This window comes from Tauraco erythrolophus, chromosome 19 (assembly GCF_009769465.1).
Source record: "Tauraco erythrolophus isolate bTauEry1 chromosome 19, bTauEry1.pri, whole genome shotgun sequence".
In the NCBI taxonomy this organism is placed as follows: Eukaryota; Metazoa; Chordata; class Aves; order Musophagiformes; family Musophagidae; genus Tauraco; species Tauraco erythrolophus.
Window position 1 is genome coordinate 9,775,419 of NC_141483.1, and position 17,405 is coordinate 9,792,823.

Consider the following 17,405-nt stretch of genomic DNA (forward strand, 5'->3'; position numbering starts at 1 on the left):
TGCTTTCACACGGCCCTCCTCCCAGACAAGGTTTTCTCTGGAATGGAGCTGTACGTTAAAAGTCAGTATATAAAAAATACTCAGGTCTTGCTTGGTCATAACACACCTTCCCTTGAGCACTGAGGAAATTCTCAGCCTGGTTTCCTTGCTCTTGAATCCATGGCAGAGCAGAGTAGCGTCCTGCAAAGCCTCCCTGCATCCCCCTGAACCCAGCCAGGGTCGCAGCATTCTCCTCCTTGTCACCTAAAACGCTTGCACTGCTTTCAGCCATGGCTGGTTTTCTTGTCCCGGACTCCTTTTCTTGACCCAAACATCCTGCGTGAGGTGTTTGGGGCACCCAGCCCTTTGCTGGCACACACAGGCAGTGGTGCCCAGTGGTGCCTTGGGCACCCGCTGCCTGCCACAGGCACGGGTCGCTGCCAGCACAAGCACAGTGCACTGAAATAAAGAGTTAACGTTAAATCAAGAGTTCGAAACACGAGGAAAGGGCACTAGCACAGTGCTGGAAATAGGAAAAGGCTTTCAGAGATGTGAGCGCCAGGACCAAGTTCCCCTGGGTGCTGTTTCTGTAGGGCAAGGGGGAGAAACAGGATCACCAGGAGACCCTGTGTGGGTGCGGAGGGTCCTCCAGCCACGGCTCCACCAGATCATGGCAGTTTTTGGTCCTCCCTGTCCTGCCCAGAGCTGTCCCTGCGGGCCAGAACGGTGCTGGGGAAGCCCTTCAAGAGCCCCTGGGCCGCGGCACGTCGTCGGCCGCCGCTCGCTCTCCTTCCCCCTCCCGGCAGCCTCCCCGGCGCAGGGCTGGCAGGGCACCAGGGAAATTAAGCAGGCGATTTCTAAAGCTGAGAGAAAAGCAGCCATCTGGGCCCTAACAGACAGGTCGTTTAATGAACAAAGGGAATTTTCTAGAGAAGCCGGAGAAATGCAACAGTCTGAATAAAAGCAGCGGTAACCCCTCCGATCCATCCAGACGCTGCCGTAAGGAGCAGCTTTCAGGGAGCACTGAATGCCGGGGTAATGCCCCGTCCTGTCTAATTAAAGGATGAAGCAGGAGACGGACTGAAGCGGTGGGAAGCAGGAAGGAGCAGGGTGGGCTTGGGGGTGAATTTCAAGGTTTTCAGTACCACGAAGAGCCGGGGCAGCCACCCACGACGGCAGGAGCAGCTCCCCAGCAGCCCCCTCTGCCTGGCACCTACTTCTGCACCTTTGGGGATGGGATTTACATCACTAAATTCCCTCAGAGACTTTACGTGCCTTCATCTTAACTCTCAGCATATTCCTCTGCAGAAAGCACGATTACTACTCGTGTGACGGACAGAGAACTCGGGTGACTTTCCCACGTCCCAGCTCCAAAGTTCAGGGTACAAACCCGGCATCCTTGCCCTCACCTTGCACACCCACCACGGGCTACAGACACCTCTCCTTTACACTCTTCCTCGTAGGAAAACCATCCTCACTCACAAATCAATTTTCGAGTACTTTCTCACCCCATCGGTTCGTGCTCTGCCACGTTTCATAATCTTGTTTCGCGCGCTCCCCGGCAGCGCTCCCCCTTCTCCTGGGGCTGGTGAGCAGGTCTCTTTTGAAGCTCTTCCAGGTTATTGAGCTACTATGTTAATGCAGCTTGTTTCCCATCAGCTGAGGGCAGAGTGCCGGGGACATCATTTATTTTCCATGTTTATTTATGTCAGGAGAGTCCTTAAAGGATTTGTTTGCAGCTGCTCCGGTCGCTGCTCTTGCCGAGGTTACCTCCCGCCCTGCTGCGTGCCAGCAAGGCAGGCCCGGGGAGACTGGAGTCCACCAGCTTCCTTCAGCTGTTTTGATGCCATAGAAACAAACAATTTCTTTTATGCTTCTTAATGAGGAGCAGAATCTCCCTTTTTTTCTGGCTAACAGGCCCTTATGCCCCTCAAAGGTAAGGCAAGCCAGGAACCGGCAGTGATCCCTCAGCTGAACACCCCTGTTTCTGCGCAGTCCTCAAAAAAGGGCCAGTTCTGGTCACCTCCTTTTCGGATGGCTTGAGCCTGTCCCATCTGGGCTTTGACAATATGATCACAGCAGAAGGCGATGTTGTTCCCACGGCATGGTAGCCCCACCAGGAATGAGTCCTCCTCTAGGACCTTGTGGATGGAAACCTGTAAGCCCTTGAAAAATTGAGGTATTGAGATTGTCTCAATAGAGCAATTCCCTCTGCCCCTCTCATCCTCATGGAGGAACCAACTAGGTGCATATATCATCTTCGTGGTGGGTCCAGAGAAGGGCTACAAAGATATCTAGTGCTGGAGCACCTTTCCTTACCAAGACAGGCTGAGAGAGTTGGGGTTGTTCAGCCTGGACAAGAGAAGGCTCCAGGGAGTCCTTCTAGCAGCCTGCCAGTACCTAAAGGGGCCTACAAGAAAGCTGGAGAGGGGCTTCTGACAAGGGTGTGTAGTGATAGGACAAGGGGCAATGGCTTTAAACTGAAAGAGAAGAGATTTAGATTAGATCTAAGGAAGATATTTTACAATGAGGGCAGTGAAACACTGGAACAGGTTACCCAGAGGAGTTGTGGATGCCCCATCCCTGGAAGTGTTCAAGGCCAGGTTGGATGAGGCTTTGAGCAATCTGATCTAGGGGAAAGTGTCCCTGCCCATGGCAGGAGGGCTGGAACTAGATGATCTTGAAGGTCCCTTCCAACCCAAACCATTCTATGATATTTTAATCCGCCTGTCACTGCCTTCATTATTATTATTTCTCCAGGCTCAGTCATGGCTGCAGGTGGTCACTTCTTTTCTATTGCTACACACAATATATGGCCAATTTGCAAACCGAGATGACCTCCTCTGCACCAGCGCCCGCTCAGGGCTCTGAACCAGCCTCGGTTCATCACCCAGGAACGATGGCAACACCTTGTGCCCTTCCCCAGCCCGTCTAAGCTGACACATCACCCTGCTCCCAGCTGCTCCTCAACAACTTCCAGCTCTTTGGAGGATCCCAAGGAGATGTGCTGGGGAGCTGGCTGCCAATTAGTTTTCTTTTTAGGCTCCAAGGCTACCCCGGCAGAGGAGAGTGTGCCATATCGATTTCCTTCGTTGTCCTCGCAACCGTCCGGGCAAAGAAACATTTGTTATTTTGTGAAGGATCCCCGTGGAGGCTGCTCAGGCACCCTACTCGCTTGCACAGCAGAGCTGGCAGTTTCGCCAGAAACTCTGCTTTAAAGGGTTTTGCAACATTAATTAAATTTCTGCAGTTGTATCTCTTGGCTCTGAATAAGATCCAAGCCTCTCTGAGCACGTAAGGAAGGGCTCGGCTCCTCGTCCCTGTTCAAATCTGCCTCTGAGCAAGCCTGGCTCCAAAGACTGAATTCCCTGTACACAACATCCAAAATGCAATATTGTCCCTCACCAAAAGGAAATGAATTCAGAACTGTGAGGGTTCAGACATGGGATGGGTCTACATAAGCCAGAGGCTGAGAGATTGATCCCAGAGCTACAAAAAAAGCAGATGTCCTTGCTCAGAGAGCTGATTCTTCTAAATAGACAAGCAAAAATGAGTATCTGTGATCGCCCAGGCAGGCATGATGCAGGAGGGACAGCGAGTCACCCCAAGGACTCCCAGTGAATTCGACACAAAGCTCCCACAACTCTGGCTCCCTTTCGTCTCCGACAACGCACAGCCCCTGCCTTGGGCTGGCACTGATGACCTCTGCCAACACGGCTGGGCTTCTATAGACACTGCTTTCCAGGAAAGCATGGAAGGAGGAGCGGCTGCGAAGCGCCTGGAAAATGCAGGAGGAGACAGATCTGTTTTAATGGTTAAAATTCTTTAGAAATTTAAACCAGAAGCTGTTTTTCAGGACAAGGCTATTAATACATGAGATAGGAGGGAAACGTGGAGAAGATAAGGAGAACGTTGAGTCAGGGAAGCTGTGGGACCAGGGCTTCCCAAGCAGCAGAGCTGATCCACTGCCTGAGCTATTCCCGTGGTGGAGGTGGGAGACAGGCATGTGGCTCACAGGGTCCCACAGGGCTGGGAAAACAGAACAGAGGATGGAAAACAGACCGACGGTGCTGGGCTGACATTTCCTATGCAGCATAGTGTGATTTCTGCCAGCTATTACAAAGGAGCCTGGAAGCGAGGCGGTTGGCGGGGTCAGAAGACACTTGGCACCAGCAGGTTTGCTCCGGGGCAGCTGTGAATCACCACCCTTTGCGGCCAGAGCTGCCCGAGCGTGACAGAGGGGTGGTGCTGGGCTGTGAAGGCAAGAGCCGGCACATTCACACCGCGGTCCCATGAGCACGTTCTCCCACTGACATTTCCAGGAGGTGGCTGAAGTGGCATAATGCCTTCCTGAGGAGAGCAGCAGGGCCATTGGAGATGGGCAACGGTGGGTCTGTGCCTGCTCTGTGGCTACGGGAAACACTCAGCAGGCTCAGCACCGTGGCATGCTATTTCAAGAACAAAGTCAAAGTTTGGGCAGCTGTTGGTATTTTCTGAGAGGTAGAGGGCAATTAAGGCAGAGGAAGAGCAAGGAGGCACAGAAGGCACTTTGCAAACTTCGTCCACTTAAAGCATGTTCTGCTGTCGCCACGCAGTGATTTAGTGACCAAAGGTCTGCACTAAGGAGCAGGATCTGAACGCTGGGAGCCCCTGCCTCCCAGGCTAATATAATACCATTTCCCTCACCCTCTAGTAATAACAGCACTAAAAAAGGCACCCAGGCAGCAGTCCGGAGGGCTGGGCACGGTGCAGACCCGGGGGGAGAGCCCAGCACCCCACCCTGCTCCCACGGGTGGGTTTCCAACCGCCGCCCCCAGCCCAGCACCAACAGACTTTCCCGGATATTTTCCCAGTTTCCACAAGAGGGCACCGGCACGACACCGACGGGGACTCACCGGTGTCCCCCAGCAGCGCCCGCCCGGCCCCGGGGGCTGCGCGGCCCCGGGAGCGGGGGCAGCGCGGGGCCGCGATCTCGCCCCGCGGTTTTGTCTGCGGCAGGAGAGCGATCGCTGTGCGCCTCCCAGGAGAGCCCCAGAACCCCTTTTTGCTCAGAAAGGGGATTTTCTGGAACAGCTCTGCCACCAAGGGGCTTCGGGGAGGAGAACGGGCTTTCCCCGGCGGGTGCGGAGGGGGATCCACCATCATCCATCTCCTCCAACCTCCGCATCCCCGTGCGCAGCCCAGGCAGGGAGCATGGACCCTCAGGAGCCGCTCCTCTGGGGACAGGGCTTTGTGTGCAGGGTGCTGCCAGGCTCCTGGCAAACCCTGATGCAGGGAAAGACCTTGCTGGAAACAGACAGACAAGTGAAAGCACACCCTCCAGTAGCAGAAGCATGGATGGAAAGAGCTGGCCCAGCTGAGCAGGTGCAGATCCCCACCTACCCCAAGCCAGAGGCTGGCCGGAAGACCTGTAAGTGTCCAGAAGGCAGATTCCACTCCAGGGCATCACCTGGGACTGCTGCATCCTGCAGCTGCAGCCAGGGCAGGCCCAGCTCCCAGAAACACCCAACGCCTCTGGCTCCCAGCAGCGTCATGAGCGGTGCCAGGACTCAGCACTGCTAGGGCCCTGCCAAGGTGCAGCCGAACCACACGCAAACGGTCACCGACACCTACGCAGCACCATTTGTATTCACCCCGCAACTCTGGGCAAATACATCAAGAGCTTCTCCCTCCACTACATGACCCTCGGCACCGCCGTGGTTCGATGGAGAGCAAAGCAGCTCTTTAGAGTCAAAATACATAAGGTGCTCCAGGTTTTAGGCAGAGAAAGAGAATTTTAGTATCTTCTTGGGGAAGTTTTTTTAACCCAGATGAGCTCGTAGAAGACGACTCATATCACTGTTGCCCCGTTCACCACCCATATGGGACCCTGGAGCCCGACAGCACATTTCCTCTATATTATCTTGATCTTGCTGGACACTGAGTGAGCACGTACCAAAGCACGAGGTGTATTAGAAATGCCAAAAGAGCAACAGATCGTCTGATGGGGCTGTCATTCTGTCATGAAATACGACACGCATCCAGCCCAGGAGGAAGAACTGGATTGTTGTACACTTTAGTGCCGGCTGAGACCACACAAGATTATTCCTCGTTTCGGAGCCTCATTGATCAGAGCTGGAGGATACATTTCTGCAGCATGAACAACATGTGGCAAAAGTCCCAAACCACCTAGCTCTCTTTAGCTGCGCCTTTATATAAAATACGCTGCCATTTCACGAGCACATGTATGAGGGATTTCCCTTTTGTGAACCCAATTTCCTCTCGCTTTTGAACAAAAATGCATCTCTGACATGAAGGATGCAAAGGTAGAGACAGCATGGCTTGGTATAGAGCAACGGGGAATTTGCCAAGCAGCAACAAAATGGAGAACAAACAAGGAAAATAAAAGCCAATTTAATGCAGAGAAATTTATCAAAGGAACAAAGATGCTTCTTGAGCAGCATCAGTGACTGCCCTTCTGTTGGCAGATGTGCCGGAGGGACACTACGAGCACGAAGAAGGAACAGCAATGACAAAGTAAACATAAGTAACAAGGTGGGAACAAGCCTACAGGCTGGTGGGAGCTCCCTGTGCTCCCCACCACATGCCCTGTCAAAGGCGCAGCCTTGGCCAAGCACCAGCCAGGACATAACTAATGTTGAGCGGATGTAGTATCTCCGGAGGAGATCCCCCATGGCCAGCTCAAGAAAAACAGGAGAGACTCCTCTGTTTCTCTCTTTCTCAGTGATAAATGAGACCTGACACCCTTTCCCAAAGGCTGAATTCATCAGCTCCAGAGCTTACAGGCAATTAGATCTGGAGTCGTGGTGGGATTGGCTCTAGCAGTTATGGTATATTTTTGGTCCTCGTGCTTTCCTTGGGATCTTGTAGCCAGACTTCCCAGGAGCTACAGTAGGACAAAAGGAGCATTTGCTTGTGTTACACCCTTTATCCAAGCAGACCTCCATGTTTTTTGGTAATTAAAGGCCTTTGAGAAGGCACTCTGCCCAGAGCGGCTGCGGAGGAGCCCAGCAGAGCCTCCCAGCAGCTCCAGGCACCAGGAGCCACAGCTTCAACTTCAAGGGAAACACGAAAATCCATCTCCTGAGATGTACTTCAGCCACACTATCAGCAGCAGTGCTTTTGCACGTCACAACACCTCACTGAGGAAGCAAATCTTCATGAAGGGTTGACTGATACACAGACAGTCAAAGCCTGAGAACAAGCAGTCTAGCCTAGAATTCACAGTACTTCAGATGCACTTGATGGGCAGCTGTATGTTTCCTCAGATAAGGGGGGCTTTCCTCTCAGAAGGGATCCCATGGAAACCCCTTCCTCACACACCGGCCTTTTCTATCTTTTTATCCCATTCGGGGTTCCTCCAGGGTTCAGCTGCTCACTTGGTCCCAACAATGCTTTCAGATCTGCTTCCTCAACCTCGAAAAAGCCTTGGACAGCGAGATCCTCAAAGTCTGGCAACAGCCCCTGAAGTTTCCTTTTGATCCTTTGGTAATCTGCCATCTCCAGCAACGGGCATTCGATGGGAGATGGAAAAAAAATCCAGAGCTGGGTGGTTTGGGATGGAGGCCTTGGGGAAGCTGTATGGGGGTTAAATGGCTCTGCCATGGTGCAGGACAGGTGACCTCTGCAGATCAAGACAGACCTGTGGATGAAGCAGCCCAGACCTCTTATGCCCTGCTTGTATTGTGGATGAAAGAACCTTTTGTCCTCCATTCTTAAAGAAGAACATGTGTAGCGGGCTGTGTAGGACACACTCAAAGCACAGAGCAAACCCAGGAGGTCACGGCAGCGCCAGGGCTGTCGGGTGATCTTCAGCAGCCGGGAGCTGAACCACAGGAGATGCCAGTTGGGGTTTGTTAAATGACAAGATGATATAATCCAAACATGTCCATCACCTTCAAGCAAGGACCCTGTAGCAGAAGTAAAATGGCTTTTGTTCACCCAAAAGATCAATATTGTCAGGATGAAATAATATGTCAGCCGGCGTGAAGGACTCTGCTTGACCACTGACAGTCAACAGGCAGAAACTCTCTTTTAAAAAAATAATCTTAAAAAAATCCTGAATATACTGCCACTTTCCAAATCACTGTATTCAGACCGTTCCCACCAGGAGCTGTAGATCATCTCCAGATTTCTTGGAAGAACGATTTTCTGTGCATATGGTTTATTCTGATGCAGGAAATTCCTCAGATTTAATCGGGTTCCTTTCTATTAAATCATTGTGGCTAATCAAAGTGCCAGAGTCCCTTCTGAAGACCGCACTCCTCTGCGGAGGTCGGCATTTACACCACGTCAGTCACGGCAGGACTTTCCTCTGGACAAACTCCTTGTCAGAGGCAGTTTCTCATTACCCTTATCCAAACCTCTCCGGTCCTTCGGCAGCTTCTTCCCCTCACCCCCCACACGTCTGCTTTGTTTTGCGCTGGATTTAACTTTGCGTATGTGGTTTGCTGTGGGTTTTTTTAATATAACATCAAATCTCCTAATTCTCTGACCCAGAAATCAGAGACAATCCTCATAAAAATCTGGGACAAAGAAATCACACGCAGCTGCACACGCGCAGCAGCGAGAGCTTCCGAAACTCCCAAATCTATCCATTTAAAGTGATTTTGATTAAAGAAAGCATTTTGAGAACTGTTGCTGTCAGATCTCAGGGTATTTTGAAAGCAAATCCTTTGCTTTCAAGTCCAGCTCTGCTCTGAACGAGACACTTTAAAGAGCGACGGTGCGGTGGCCCAGGTCCACCATCGGCTGGTGATTCGCACCCGAGACGCGAGGGCTTTTCCTCCCACGTTGTCACCTCTGTGAGGCCAGCTGGGACCCGAGACCCACGCAGGGTACACGCCAGCTCCCACAGCATCCAGAAATAACGGTTCCCTCAGCTGCAGCATGACCTTTCCCGGAGCCACACGGCCCGTTTCTGCAGCACTTTTGCCAATGAGTAAATAATGAGAAATTAGTGCGCGGCCCCGGCGATGAGTCAGAGCACGCCGCCGCTGGCACTAACGAACCTGTGGGGACAAAGCAGGGTGTCAGAGACATCCAAGCCCTCTGTTTTCGTGACCACATCACCCGTGTCACCCCCAGGGCTGACGCACGTGGTCCTGTTGGTATGTCACACCCAGACACCGCACCGGGCGAGCTCCATGGGATGCCAGGCAGGGGACGGGAACGCGTCGCGCTTCGCATCGCCTCTGTGCGAGTTTAGTTTAATGAGGGAGAATAACAAAACGTCGCAGGCTGAGCCAGGTAGGCTCATATGGGCAGGGACCTCCTGTGTGAGAGCCCCAGGAGTTTCTAGGGCCAATAGGAGGGGGCAGAGGTACAGCTCCACCGCACGCTGCCACCAGGGATGGCGGGGTCTGGCTGGAGGATCCTGCCAGCCACGAGCTTCTTCTACCCCCCAACGCTTCGCTACAGCACCCAAGGATGAAGGATGAGGCCAAGGTGGGAGTTCACCTGCTCCATCCCCAGCACCAACCATGCAGAAGCCCCCAGTGACAGCAGGGCTTCACACACCCGCTCTGAACCCTTCCTGAAGGCAGAGTCTCATTAAAGCGGGTAATTTAGCTTAACCACCCTGGGTAATTCACACGCTGGGCCCACAATAGCAGCCAAGGCAGGAGGAAATTGCATTACTGTATCTGGAGGTCTGGGGTGCTCAAATCTGAAAGGGAAGTGGTGGTTCCAACCAGCCAGGGATTTAATACCAGATTAAATGCTTTCACAGGAGCCTGTCTATTTGAAAGATTCCAGCCAGCCTTTTGTCAAGCCAATTTAGTTTGCATTGTACTTCAGCTTCAAGAGGTACCTTAAAATGTAACCAGCAGTAATTTTTTATTATTTTTTTTTCCCACATGGTAGCTTAACTTTCTTGAGGGGAATTCATGGACCTGGGATGGCTACTGCTCCATACGGGAAGGGAATGAAGTGCTTTAATGGCAGAGGGGCCAAGCAAAGCTCCTCCCTCCAACGCTGTTGGTCCGAATGCATTATTGTTTAGGGAATCTATGGAGCATTTTGTCCCGAAAGATTTGCCATTTTAGAAGGCTGAATGAAGCTCCAACTGGGAGCATCAATTTTTAATTTCCCCATTAGCAGAAACAGAAGGTTACATGTCTGGTAGTTTCTCCTGACAGAGGGAACAGCCCATGTCCCTACAAGGATTTCACTCTAACAGGCCTAATTATCCCAAGCCTTGAACCAGGAGGTAAGCCATGTCCCAGAGACACCGTGCCCGGCCCCAGGTGCTTCGATGCAGTAATTTAGGAGAGCTCCTGGCTGGTGCTAGGGCAGGCAGGAGTGCGACTGGACCAGCATGTGCCACCGCATGTGGGCATGTGGCATCGGCAGCTGGAGGATGTTCCAACTCTGCGGGCAGGGAAAGCGCCCAGAAACAGCGAGAAGGAGCCCATTCCCCAGGCACAGGCTCGATTCTGCTTTGAGATTTGGCACCTGGGAGAAGCAGGACACAGATTTGTAGGAATCTGCTGCTGCTTCCCCCCACCCCTCTGCTCCCTGATGTGGGGACACAGAGGACCCTCTGTCTGCCCCCCCCCCAAGCCCACCCCACAGCGTCGCAGGGCTCTGTGCCACCCCAGCTCGCCCCACAAGTGCACCCTTGTCATTCAAATGAGAAGCTGCCACAAAGGCGAGGGTCCTGCCCTGAACAAAGAGCCACTTGGGACCGCGGCGGAGGGGGATGTGGGTCCGTGGGCTCTACTGGTGAATGCAAATGCCTTCATCCCCTGGGAGCAACTTCTCTGGTAACAACACAGACGGGCTTTGTGAGCCGAAGGCTGAGAGAGGCATCGCTCATACGCAAGCCCCCAGGAATGCCCAGCAAGCCCCAGCTGGAGAAACGCCTGGGGGGCACACACGGACCTTCTCCATCACCCCTGACCATGTGGTCAAGAAAAAGCAGCTCCCACTAGTCTGAGCTGCACCCACGCTCTTGCAACCAGACTAAAACTTTCCCAGCACTCCTGCGTCCTTTAGCCGCTGACACCAGAGTCCATGTCCACAAGGGATGATCTCAGTGGTGCCACCATCACCACACCAGCCTACGACCCCAGCGCCAGGGCAAAGCCTCTCCCTTGAGGCCAAGCTCGCTCAGCTTTGGGCATCAGTCCCTCCCAAGCCACAGCTTTTGCCCAGCGCCCCGTGTCCCACCACACAGCTGCCGCACCTGCAGCCCAGCGGGCAGGAGCTGCCCATTTATCAGCCAGCTCCTTTACAAACCAGCAGGTCTCCAGGTCAACACCTTCAGTGTTAAGCTCTTCTGAGAAACAAAACTCGAGGGCAGACCTCTCTTCGGACCTGGTTCAAAGCCCAGTGAAGTGAGAGCTCTTACTACCTGGTTACTACAAACGCATATGAAGTTTTTGCCGCTCGCACCCCTGAGACGCTCAAGCCCAACAGCCATAAAAAGATGCGATTAGTGCACGCTGGGCACTGTGGTGAGGAGGGGTTTTCCTGTAAAGGCAGCAGCGCAAAATGCAAAGTAGTAAATCTCAAAAGCAATGTGCTAAAATTCAAGGGAAACACTCGAGTCAAGCTCCATTCCATCTGCTATTTTATGCTCTCTTTGTTAGAGCAGCTAATGGATAACAATAAAAACATTAATAATCAAGCTAGATTTATAAACTGGGCAGGATATCCCACTAGTAATGAAATCTGGAGAATCATTCAATATTATATTGCTTTGGGCAGCGCTCTAACAAGAGCTGCCTTTGAATTATAGCCCTCTTTCGTTTTGCTGAACTTTAATTTGGCCCAGCATCACTTGTTTCATTTAAAACAAACCTATGACAGGGCTGGAGCGGAGGACACAGCTCGGAGGCACAGTCCTGCCCGGCACCGAAAGCCTCTCGGCTGCAAGGGGGGGGATTTGGGATGTAAAAAGCTCTGTTGACATTGTGCTCTATTTACTGCAGAGAATTGCTGGATATAATTTTCAAAGGTTAGCAGGGCTTTCTATTGCCATGGTTTCATGCTTCCTAGTTTTCAAATATTTGGTTGAAATGCATCACAGATCTTTAATTTCTTAGTTGCTTCATAAAGTGGATATCAAATAATTCTTCTTAAAGCTCTCAATTCCCACACAGGGGTATTTTCTTGACAAACACCTCTGAAGATACCTGGCGTTTTCTGCTCCCTGCTGCTCATTAGAGGGCATAAGCACAAACCTGCTTTACAATCAACCCCTTTGTAATCCCACCAGCGCCGTCTCCAGCCAGAGAGATGTATTTGCCCCAGCAAGAAATCACCAAAACACCCCTCTGACATCATCTGCTCCGTCCTCCCCAGCCTAAACAGCCTCTTCACGTCGGGCTCTGTAACCCCCTGCCCTGCACTTCACTTCGGCACTCTTATCGCCAGCCCCGGCACCTTTTGCCGTGCGAGGCTGCCGCAGATCTTCAGCGCGGTTTTGAGCTACTGCTTAAACCCGGTCCAGGACAAAAAAGGTACCTTAAAGCCTGAGCTGTCAGCAATAACTAATAAGCCCCCTCGAGTATTAACATTTAACCTGTAAAAGCTGAGCGCGGCATGTACGGTAGCAAGGGCAAAAGCAGGTCAAAGAGGAAGTTTGAGTCAAATTGATTGGGGCAGAATGCACCGATTCACGGGCTGTTTGCATGAAATATTCATTCCAGCTTTAACACTGGGTTATAGAGGAAAGCAAACGCCCCGTAATGATGCAGATGTGCCTTAATTTCCCCACGTTTTCTATTCTGCTAGGAACCGATGGGGAACGATACGCTTCGTCCTTCCCGGCAGGTGTTTGAGCAGGAGCCTGCTAGCCGGAGCACGCGCTTGGCGGCCAAGCCTCGGCAGCGTCCTGGCGCACCGCTCCGTGCGAGCCCCGCTCTTTAGATCACCCTGCCGTGCTGCAAACCCTCCCTCTCTCCTTCACAGCAGCGCACTGGCAGCGTTTTGAAATTCACTGAATTTTAGGGAATTTCTCCAAACCGGCGGGTCCAGCCCCAGGACTGCTTGCCCACACACGGCCGCAGACAGCTTTCCGACACCCAGGTTTGATGTAGCTGTGGGGTTCCTCCTCTCTGAGCTATGGCTGGTATCAGCTACAAGAAACTTCTCCTCCTCCAGGAGAAAAGCCTCCATCTCTGCTCTCAGAGGGGACAGCGTGGAACTGTACGGACCTGCTGGCACCATGACCCAGCGGGGACGTGACCTAAGCCCCCGCTGCCTGCTAAAACCTGTCACCTCTTGGCAAACCGAGCAAGCACCTGTGAGCAGGACCACAAGGATGCCCACACTGTGCAGACCCACCGCAGCAGGGTCAGCCCTCCGCCTGCCACCAGCACCGAGCAGCCCCTAACGCATCCCTGAGTGTGTCCCAATCCCCATGGATCGCTCAGACTCCAAACGTGCCATTTTAGCCCCTTTGGTGGTAGGAGTTTGTGTGGCTCCACCACAGGCGAAGAGCCCTTGAGAGAGGCCAACCCTTCCTCAGCGCCTGAGAAACGACCATCCATGTGTGAAGGCTGGTGGGGTCATCACGCGGCAGATGCTGGGCTGGGCGAAAGTTGGGTCCTCGCGCTGGGGAGCAGGGGGACAGGGCGCAGTGGGTGCAGGGGGGGCACCGTGCACTGGGTGTGGGGAGTGTGTGCAATGGCTGCAAGGGAGGGGGGACACTGTCTTCAAAGGGGCTCCGTGCAGCCGGTATGGAGAGGGGGGCACTGGGTGCAGCGGGGGTAAATGGACCCTTCCATGGGTGCGGGGGCACCAGGTGAAATGAGAGGCACCAGGCAGAGAGTGCGGGAGTGGGGGGCACCGGGTGTAAAGAGGCACGGAGAAGGGGGTGCGAGCTGGAAGGCACCGGCTGCCAAGGGGCACACCGGGCAGTGGGCGCTCCGGGGAGCAGTTCCAGCCGCCGGAGCTCGCCCAGCGCCGCGGGAGCCAGCGATGCCCGGAGGTCGTGAGGGGGGGGCCCAGAGAGGCGAGGGCCGGGCGGGGTGGGAGCAGAGAGGAGCGGGGGGGTCGCGGATAACTCACAACTCCCCGGGTGATGTCGTCCGCCGCGGGGGTCGGCGCCGCGGGCGCTTCTTGCCACGCCAGCCACAAGGCGACCACGAGGAGCATCTCCCGGCGGCGGGCGCGGTGCCGGGCGGCGGGGCTCAGCATCCCCCCGCGCCCCGCGCCTCCCGCCGCCCGCCCCGGCAGGGCCCGGCCCCGCGCTGGGCTCCGCCGGGCCGCCGGGCTCCGCGCCGCATCCGCGCTCCCGCCCCGGGCTGCGGGCGCCGCCGGGGAGAGAGGCGGGGGAGGGAGGGGGAGGCTGGGCTTCGCTCCGCGCCGCTCCGCCGGGGGGGCTGCGCTCCGCTCCGCGCTGCTCCGCGCCGCCGGGGAGGCTCCGCTCCGCGCTGCTCCGCCGGGGAGGCTCCGCCGCCGGGGCGGCTGCGGGGAGGCGGGTGCGCGGTCACATCGCCCCGCTCCCGCACCCCGCGGAGTGAGAAAGTTGCTTCGGGAGCTGCCGCGGAGCAAAGCGCGGTTTGGCTGCGGCGGCGACTGCTGCTGCCCGGGGCCTCCGCGGCTCCGTCGCTCCTGCCATGCACCCCTCTGCGCCCGGCCGGCGGAGCGCCTCGGCTCGCGGCGGCGGCGGAGGAGGAGGAGGAGGAGGAAGGGATGCTAATGAGGGAGGCGGTGTCAGGGCTCCGGCGGGGAGGGGGGGCCCAGAGCGGTCTGGCCGCGGCGCTGCGCAGCGCCGAGCACCGGCAGCGCTCCCAGCGCGTAGCGCAGCGCTGCGGCTGGCGGTGGGGGGGGGTGTCAGCCCCTGACGGCGGGTTGTGCCCCCTCTCAGCCTTGTGTCTGCGTCCGGCTGAATGAAATGCCTCAGGTTTCTGACAAGCTTCTCTCCAAGCATCACAATTTCTTTAAGTACCAGCCTCATCCTCCGAGTTTTCTAAGGCACTGTGGAACAGGCTGGGTGGCTGGTGCATCTCCGAGGGATATCCAGTCTCAGCGAGATAAACGTCTGGCTTGTCCCCATAAACAGCGCAACGGGATCCTATGGCCTCTGCAGCGTGCCCTCCCCAGAGAGCTGTGAATCTGCCACATGCTCTGACAGGCCAGATGGCAGGGGACACCCTGACACCTTCGGCTCCTGCCAGTTCAGGGTGAAAACGTACTTTATACTCAGCATCTGTGTTCTCCACTTCCTATTAGCACATTAATACACTCAACAGCTTTGGAAATTTAAAGTTATTTTAAAATGGGAACTGTAAATGTACTCTTTTGGAAAAAAAAAAAAAGATAAATAAGCAATGGAAATAGCAAAGAATTGGCAGAGATGAAAAATTGCTTCTAGATGCTGCTGGGGCAAAATTGTAAAGGACATTGATATGACACCTTCTGCACAAATAGATTAATTCAGCAATGAACCGTAGCTGCTTCTGGAGATATTTAATATCAGACAGGACTAGAGCAAAGCCGTGCAGGAAGAGAGAAGAAATCTTTGTCCAGAAGAAACAGGTTAAACAGAATTGACAGGTACACCTCGCTTCCTGCGGGCAAGTTCGTGCTACCCCGTGTTCCTGGGAGCTGGGCTGAAATTAATTCTCCAATGCCAGAGATATCAGAGGGAAAAACCCTGGATTACAGGGCTCAGAGCCTCACCAACTAGAGCTACCGCCGTAGCTCAAGAGCTGTTATCTCAAGAGCTTTGCCTCACTAAAGCAAAGTTCAGCTCCTTAAAAAGCCCAGCGAGGCCCAGCCTCTGGTTCCGCAGGTGCAGGGAGGGGGGGGTTCCGAAGGGCAGGAGCTCCCTGTGCCCAGGTGCTGAGCAATGGGGCTGCCAGATCCCACTCACCAATTAATTTCACTTTGGAAAGATGTTCACAGCCACCTTGCTGCAAAGACCCCGTCTCCCAGGGGTGGTTCCCCCTCTCCATATATCGCTCTCCCCTTTGCAGGATTCACTCCTCTGTGCATCTCCTACTGCCCCCAGCTCATCCTGTCCATCCCGCAGCTGCTGCTGCTCTTGGGGGAGTTCTCCTTCTCACCTCCGACAACTGTCACACCAGCCCCAAGGAGATGAGGATTATTGTTTGCTCTAGTCTCAAATCCACCGCTCCAAGCGGAAAGCAGCAGCCACCCAACACCCCTCGACCTCTCCCAGGTTTTCCAGCTGAGAAGCCTTATCCTGGGCAGTCAGGCCAGCCTGACATTGCTTAGCAACATCACATGTAGTAATTTCCTGCTAAGCAGCTCCAGAATCTCTTCTTATCAGGGGTCATTTCTCTCGGTGGTTGACACGACCATGGGCAGATCGAAGCGCTCCTCGGGAGGAAGGCAGAGGCAGTGCAGCTGTGGAGGGGTGCGCAGCGGTGACTCAAAATCCCAGAGTTTAGGACGAGCCCGCAGTCCTCAAGGTGAGCAGCTTCTTCGGTGATGGACCTCCCATGGCAGGAACTGCCAGCACGAGTTCACTGACCTCAGTAAAGGCCACAAACTGGGTTTGGGGTTATCACTGTCAAATGCTGCAGCGCTCGGGAGTACTTTTAGGGGTTTTGGGCTCTCTTACAACTGCTCAGCACAAATGAACTCTGTCCCTCCACACAGCTTGGTTTGCATGCTCACCTGGTCCCCACGCTGAGCATCCTCCTGCTCTGGGGCTCCATCCTGCGCCAAATCCATGGTGCCACCTCTCCTGCCTTGGCTGCATCATCCCATAGCAGCAAGGCTACCTCAGTTACCTTCCTCACATTTCTGGAAGATGCTGCACACTCCACCCCGACCTTTAATCCCATTTTGCAGATGAGGGCAACAAAGGATAAAGGGCAGCCTGGAAGCTGTTGGACCAAAGATAAAGGCTGAGCCCACTCCAGCTGGGAGAGTTTTGCTTTTAACTTCAAGGGGTCAGTATTTGAGAGCACTTGCTACCATTTTGTCTTCACTTCCCAGGTCAGCCTTTCTCACAGCAGCACATCAGGGACAAAATCTTCACGGTTTCCATCAGACCAGGTGTTTTAAGCAGATTGACAGCAGGGCAAATGGAAGGTGCTACTCCATGTCAAATATAGTTTAATCCTTTTTTAATCCTTTAATTCTTTCCCGTGGCACTAAATGTAAGAGTGTACCTGTTTCTACCAAATCTAGAATACATTAAAACTTTTCTATTGCAAGAGAATACATTTTCCACAGTTATTTCTCACGTGCATGTATTACATACAGGCACGGGCTGTAACCGCAGAGTTTTGGGTGGCAGCAGAACGTTTCGCTGCAGCAGACTTAACCCAAGCTGCCAGCTCCATCCTCCCACTGAGGAGCAGAGCACAGAAGCCCAGCTTCCCACCAGCTCCCCTTTGCACAGCCTCCTGCCTCCAGCACACCAGGCGTGAGTTTCACCCTGACCAGGGTGGAGCAGTTTTTGGTGGAGCAGATGGCCAGATGACCCCAAGCAACTT

At 54.1% G+C, this 17,405-nt stretch overlaps 1 protein-coding gene across 1 annotated transcript in view; it reads right to left on the minus strand.

The window, feature by feature from the left end:
- Window positions 1-14,127, minus strand: part of MMP17 (matrix metallopeptidase 17) — a 66,639-nt gene extending 52,512 nt beyond the window's left edge. Inside the window, exon 1 of the mRNA XM_086623587.1 lies at window positions 13,999-14,127. Within this exon, the coding sequence (XP_086479713.1) occupies window positions 13,999-14,127 (129 nt within the window). The remainder of the gene's footprint in view (window positions 1-13,998) is intronic.
- Between the last annotated feature and the right edge of the window lie 3,278 nt (window positions 14,128-17,405).